The sequence below is a fragment of the Xyrauchen texanus genome, chromosome 16 (assembly GCF_025860055.1).
Source record: "Xyrauchen texanus isolate HMW12.3.18 chromosome 16, RBS_HiC_50CHRs, whole genome shotgun sequence".
Classification (NCBI taxonomy): Eukaryota; Metazoa; Chordata; class Actinopteri; order Cypriniformes; family Catostomidae; genus Xyrauchen; species Xyrauchen texanus.
The window spans coordinates 41,833,254-41,840,368 of NC_068291.1; the positions used below are offsets into that span (position 1 = coordinate 41,833,254).

The 7,115-nt window shown below is 35.1% G+C and overlaps 1 protein-coding gene across 3 annotated transcripts; it reads right to left on the minus strand.

Moving 5' to 3' along the window:
* Positions 1–2,385: 2,385 nt before the first annotated feature.
* LOC127657114 (putative deoxyribonuclease TATDN3) lies at positions 2,386–6,902 on the minus strand. Of its 3 annotated transcripts, none has more exons than XM_052145769.1 (10): positions 6,774–6,902; positions 6,660–6,692; positions 6,493–6,566; positions 6,327–6,411; positions 6,179–6,241; positions 3,713–3,822; positions 3,561–3,616; positions 3,357–3,469; positions 3,091–3,165; positions 2,386–2,990 (listed from the first exon to the last, which is right to left on the minus strand). In XM_052145769.1, exons 1-10 carry the CDS (start codon positions 6,825–6,827, stop codon positions 2,847–2,849), a joined length of 807 nt encoding a protein of 268 aa, XP_052001729.1. In that variant the 5' UTR covers positions 6,828–6,902; the 3' UTR covers positions 2,386–2,846. The 3 variants fall into 3 exon arrangements, with proteins under 3 accessions (XP_052001729.1, XP_052001728.1, XP_052001727.1); XM_052145768.1 differs by having other exon boundaries at positions 3,091–3,168; XM_052145767.1 differs by having other exon boundaries at positions 3,091–3,171.
* Between the last annotated feature and the right edge of the window lie 213 nt (positions 6,903–7,115).

The following is a 7,115-nucleotide window of genomic DNA, read 5'->3' on the forward strand; positions in this document are numbered from 1 at the left end:
TTTCAAGCTCCAAAAATCACTTAAAGGCAGCATAAAGGTAATCCATAAGACACCAGTGGTTAAAATCATATCTCAACTTTCAGTCACATTCCAAAAAGTGAAAGTGGAGATTTATAGGAAAAAAGGACATGAATATTGATCTGTTTCTCACCCACACATATAATATCACTTGATTCACTTCTAAATATATGATTTTAACCACTGGTGTCTTATGGATTACTTTTATGCTGCCTTTAAATTATTTTTGGAGCTTCAAAGTTCTGGTCACCATTCACTTACATTATGGACCTACAGAGCTGAAATATCCTTCTAAAAATATTTTTTTGAGTTCTGCAAAAGAAATAAAGTTCATACACATCTGAGATGGTAAATTATGAGAGAATTTGAATGTCTATGCACAGTATGGAAGGCATTAGCAAGCTTTACATGGTTATTGTGGCCAGCTGGTGTGTTGGATGCTTATTTTGGTCCATGACATATCACAAACTGTACGTTGCTTTGTCGTTCACCAGACATGGAATATAATATATTATTGCCCTTTAGAAATACAGCAAACATTAAAAGGGTCTAAACGTGATCTTATCGGCTTTCTATCTGGATCTAATAGTGTTAAGCTACAGAATGCAGCCCAGCAAAATACACAACCCTGCACTGAACTAGGGGAAGTGTTGTAATGATATTGCAGAATGACATTTGTGTCTTTTACACTGTCACATACTAAACAGCAATAAACACGTCCATGTGTGGCTGTGTAGTGAACTGGTCAATGTCAAAAGTAACGCAAGCAGTAAAAATAGTTCTGCACCACAAACATTAGAAGAGTGTAAACAATAGCACTGATTGCTCTGTGTGTGACATGACAATGATCTTAGTGCACCTTAAAAGGTAACCAGACAGTACCTTCATTACTTGAATTTCAAGCTTATATCAGTATAGGAGATGCTTTTATACAGCTTAAATGCCTTGCGCAAATATTAAATACATTATATATATATATATATAAAATGTATAAACAAATCTAAATATAACACTTTCCTTTCAGGGCTCAACACTAAGGATTTTTTCTACTGGCCCGGTCAGGCCAGTGCTTCAGATTTTTACTTGCCCTGCCAAACATTTCACTGGCCCAAACACAAAAATGTAAAATAGGCGTTTTTACTATCATGGCTTTAAAAAAAAAAAAAACAACAAAAAAACAGTGTCCGAAGTGAAATATATTTGATATCCTGTTTATTATGTTTTACATATTATTGTGTATTATTATTCCCCCAAAATTGTATCACGTTTATAATTTACAAGATATGATTTACGCCTTATGTAACCCCATTTAAACACTTTACAGTTATTAATTAATTAATTCATCACATTAACCTTTGCCGTCCTGTGTTTTTAAGATTTCTGTGGAGCAAATTGTGGGTTTTCAGGCACCCATTTAATCATGTTGTCAACTTTGGACCCTTTGTAATTAATGTTTTCAAAACCAGGATCAAAGATTTAGTCACCGAGTTCAAGATTTGATTATTGGCTGAATATAATACATTTAAGAATCCCTGAGAGGGGAGAACTTGCTACTCAATCGGTTGTTACGGGTGATATACAGTAGGCCTAATATGTGAATTAAGAATGTGGATATAAACATGAAATTAGACAACCCAAACATGACCAACACTGACTGATACACAGCACAACGAAAATACCAGAGCAGTCCAGAAATGAGACATGTAACAGGAACATATTTGTATATAGGATTAATTAATTGGGACACCATATAATTAATTTGATTAAAAATGTTAATGGATTGACTGCCCTAATTACAACGTGTTACAATTATCACATACCTTTATACAGCCTGGCTGTTAGGATTACTATCGTCCTATGTGCATTTCCAGTTTAATTGTATCCGAATTGATGATGTTATAAATATAATTGACACGTGTACTGATAAATGGCATGTCTGAATAAATGAGGAAAGGACCCACAAGTGTTTTTTATCCCTGCTTTGGTGACATTTTAATTGTTACTAAGCGTAAATATTTTAATAATTTATTCCAAAGATTAGCGCATGATATACAACTGGAAATCTTTCTCTGAAATCCATATTAAATTACGGTTTTTGTTTTATTTGTCATTATCTCTAAACGTAATTAAAAAAGACTGTGATTGGTCTATCTCAACCAACGCTGAGAAAAGTAACAGGTGCCACGTGACATCTCCGTCATTGTGTTCGGGAAATTATTTACACCGGAATAATAACACAGGGAAACACAACGATTGTACAAATTAGCAGCAAAGTGAAGATTTAAAATAAGAATATATTTTTAATAATTATAATAAAAAAAAACATTGAGACTTTATGTAAATCACCACTCTGAGCAGCAGTCCAGTCTCAAATTGTTTTCATTTCCTGCCATCTACTGGTACAATTCAATTCTGCATTTATTATGTTACAGAACAGCATTGGGTTCATTTATTTCTACAGATTGAAAACAGTTTATTACTGAAAATATATTTCCACCTACTGCCTTAATCACAATTTCTGTCTCGGTTTAATAAAATTTTACAGCAATGATACCAGATATGTCAAAGATAAACAACCAATTCATTTAATTCCACATCAATTTATTTTGGTTTTCACGTCTCATAAGACTTTTCTTCTGCTTTTATTGTTCTGGTAAATATGACCTTTGCAACGGTACATCATAAAACCAAAAAGTGTTTATAGAACCAAAATAATCTTACATCAAAATATAGAAATTTAAGCCACACAATGGAAAATTTGCAATATCTTTTGAAAAAAGGTGATGATTTTTCACAACAAAACAACTTGAGACGCATTTCATACAGAGTCAAGCTTTGATAAATGTCTTTAATTTGGGGAAGAGGCGCATGGCATTTTGTGTGGTGACCTCTATGACCCTCTCCAAGTGGATTCCTTTGACTTTGGCAATATATTCTGCACTAATACGGATATTCTGTGGTACATTCCTCACCTGGAGTGAAAGACAGATGTACGTGTACGTCAAAAACTATCAAACAACACCAAACCAGGAAGTAAACGTAAATTAAGTTGAACACAAAATGTCACCGTACCTGCTTTTCAGGTCCCAGTGCGGGAGAATCCGTCTCTAGGCACAAGCTCTCCAGAGGAATCTGCTTCACGAGCTTCTGCTTCTTGTACATGTGATGCGTGACAAATGAGAACAGTTATATAGTTATAGATATAGTTATTACACAACTCTCATGAATACTCAATTGCTTAATATAAACACAAATTAGCAGAGCAAAGCATGCAAAAATAATGCAAAACTGATCGCACAGTTCAAATGTTGCTAAATGTATAAAAATAGTATATTTACCTGATCGCTTCTTATAATGGATGGCGGTATTGAAAAATAATAGCCAGCTTTAACACCCTCCATTGCAACTGAGGGTTTTCCATCAAATGCATGCAGAAGAGCATTCTCTACACCTGATTGACCAACAGACATTGACAGAGAGTGAGATGACATAATCATGAAAGCAACACATTTTTGAATAAATGCATGTTTTGGCATGCATACCGATCTCCTTCAAAAGATGGATGGTTGGTCTCCCAGCAGATCTTGAGTGCACATTTCTAATAGACAGATCAATTGTGAAATATCATAACATCATTCTTTATGTCAACTAAAATGAAAACTCTAAAACACAAAGGCAAAAGAACGAGACTTACAGGGGGAGATTCAACCGTTTTGCGAGTTCTGCCTGTCGAATGAGCACTTTTCTCTGACTGTCTTTGCCAGCGTCACTGTTGACTACGCGTGGGGTGAAGTCCAGGCCAACCTATTTGCAGTATTTGGGTAAGTTAATCACAAAAGTAATCCATTACATATTTCTAACTACTTCTCTAAAAATATAATCAGACTACTTTACTGATTACTTCACCAAACAAGTAATCACATTAGAATTGTTACTTTTAAGTTACTTTCTAAAACACTTCACAAAAGTTAGTTTTTTACACAACTAATTTTAAATAATGTCTATATTTCCTCATCGTTCATTGTCGCACACATTTAATACACAAAACACCATGTTTTTCCCTTACAATTACAGTTACTTTTTACAATTAGTGACTCTTCAAAGGTCACAAAGGTTAACATTTGAACAATGTTTTCAATGTATTTTACATAAATAATATTATTTGAAAAATATGTATAATGGAAGTAATGTACTTAAAAGTAATGAATTAAAAGATAGTAATACAGTGGCAAGAAAAAGTTAGTGAACCATATGAAATTGCTTGAATTTATGTATACATTTGTCTTTGTACATGTGGTTTGATCTTCATTTACGTTACAAATAATGAAAAAACAATCTGTTTAAACTAATAACACAAACATTATATTATTGCTCGTGTACATATTAAATACATCATTCAAATACAGAGTAGGCTGGGAAAAAGTATGCGGACCCCTTGGCTAATGACGCAGTCAAAATCTAATTAGAGTCAGGAGTTGGCAAACCTGGCATCCCAACAATGAAATGAGATTGGAGGTGTGGGTTAGAGCTACTTTGACTTATAAAAAGCACTCAAACATGTTGAGTTTGCTATTCAAAAGAAGCATCTGCTGACGTGGACAACGCCGTGCAAACAAACAGATCTCAGAAGACCTATGATCAAGAATTGTTGCTTTTCATAAAGCTGAAAAGGGTTGCAATGTTATCTTGAAGACCGTAGATATTCATCTGTCCACAGTTACACAAATTGTCTATAAATGGAGACGATTTAGGACAGTGGGTACTCTCCCTAGAAGTGTCCACCCTGCCAAGATGACTCAAAGGGCACACCGCAGAATGCGAAATGAGGTAGAAAAGAACCCTTGAGTGACAGCTGAAGACTTGAAGGAATCACTGGAACTGTTTAATATCTCTGTTTATGAGTCTACAATATGGAAAACATTAAACAGGTATGGTGTTCATGGCAGGACACCATGAAGGAAGCCACTGATTTCCAAAAAATCATTGCTGTGCACCTGAAGTTTTCCAAAGACCACCTTGACACTCCACAATGCTACTGGGAAAATGTTTTGTGGACTGATGAAACTAAGGTTGAATTGTTTGGGAAGAACATGCAGCATTACGTATGGCGTAAAAATGGGTACCACATACCAACATGAAAACATCATCCCAGCGGTGAAGTACAGTGGAGGGAGCAACATGATTTGGGGTTGCTTTGTTGCTTCAGGGACTGGACCACTTGCCATCATCGAGGGACAATTTTATCAAGATAGCCTACAGGATAATGTCAGTGTGACTGTGCTCTACCTTAAGCTCGGTAGAATTTGGGTGATGCAGCAGGACAAGTCCACTACAGAATTGCTTCAAAAAAATGTAAAATCACCCTTTTGGAGTGTCCCAGTCAGAGCCCAGATAATAACCCAATAAAGATGATGTGAAATGACCTCAAGAGAGCCTTTCACACCATCATCCTAAGAATATGGCTGATCTGAAGCAGTTCTGTAAGGAAGAATGGTTAAGAAATCCTTCTGAACTTTGTGCAGGAAATGCTTGGTTGAGGTAATTGCTCCCAAAGGAGGATCTTCCAGTTAATAAATCCAAGGGTTCACTTACTTTTTCCAAAGCACTGTGACTTTGCTTCAGTAAAGGCGTGAAACTTGCCGTGTGTTGTTAGCTTAAGCACATAGTGTTTGTCTACACTTGTGACTTTAATGTTGTCAAGATCACATTTTTTTAACAATTACTACAGAAAACCAGCTCATTCCAAAGGGTTCACATACTTTTTCTTGCCACTGTATGTACATTAAGTACAATCTGTAGTAATTCTCTTTAAAATGTATTTAAAAACTTGATTCAATTGACTGAAAGTTAGTAAAATTATTACAAGAATTTAAAATGCAACATGTTACTCTACTTTTGACTTAAAATGTAATTCGATTACAGTAACTAATAATCAGATTACACCCAACACTGCTTATATGTGAGTTTACAATTTGAATATTGCCAAAAACTGTTACACCGTGTTTATTGCATTAACAGTTGTGAAACATTGGTACTTATTGTTGCTTGCAAATGATCAGATAATTAGGTGAAGTGACCCAAATAATTTCAATAATCAACAGCCACAGACAATATAACTCTATTGTCTATTTATAAGCCATAAGTACAATATATGTCTAACCTCACCAACAGCCACAATGTGTTCTTTGTATTTTTCAATCAGTGGTAAGGCAGCGTCTAAATCCTTTGGGGTTGAAAACATAGAAATGTCAGTGTGAGATAGTAGATAAAATAACAGAATTTCATCATTATTTACACATTTTTCAGACCTCAAGTAAAGCTCCTCTGGGTTGTGCTGGGTCTTGTCCTTGGACAGGATGAACTCCAAGACATGGGATGACAAATCCAGAGAACCTTCAAGATATTAAAGCCAATTAATGTTGCATTTGCTTTAATTAATATGTGATCCACTATGCTAAACGATCTATGCTATACCTTTGTGAGAGCTGTATAATTTTCTCAAACTCCCCAGCATGCTCTGCTACTGCAAGGAGGGCAACAAGCCCAGCCTGAAATGAAATAATAAACATTATAACACACTTTACATACATGATAACATACTGGATATCTGTTTGATGGAGAACTTAGAGGGAATAAAGTACCTTTTTAGACTCCCCAATGACATAATCAATGTCCTAAAAACGCAAAACATACTTGTTAAGAAACGTTCTCAGATCATTTCACAATATTATGTACAGAGCTTCTAAACACCTTACACTGTCAAAATCTTCGGCAGATATATGACAGTGGCAGTCGATATATCCTTGCATGGATTGATATTAATAAGCGAATTGCACATGGATCTACAGACGTTCACAACAGAACCGGATGTGACGATGCAGTTCAATCCACGAATCCTACTACGGCGAAGGTGTACCTCATGAATATTAATTAGGTCACAAGATTGTTGCCGTTAACCTTCGTGTAGCGAACAAGGATAACTTAAATATTTTAAAGCGTATCTAATTTTAGGTTGTTATTTGTATTATTTTATTTAAATGTAACCATTGTAAGTGTGTAAATATGTGTAAAATAATAATTTGACTGTCACATTGATT

Bases quoted from the DNA above. Each gene is read 5' to 3' on its own strand.
- LOC127657114 (XM_052145767.1), bottom strand. From the start codon at position 6,827: ATGCAAGGATATATCGACTGCCACTGTCATATATCTGCCGAAGATTTT. The intron at 6,693-6,773 runs GTAAGGTGTTTA...TTGCGTTTTTAG, and splicing joins CTGCCGAAGATTTTGACAGT to GACATTGATTATGTCATTGG. The intron at 3,617-3,712 runs GTAAGTCTCGTT...TCTGTCTATTAG, and splicing joins AAACGGTTGAATCTCCCCCT to AAATGTGCACTCAAGATCTG.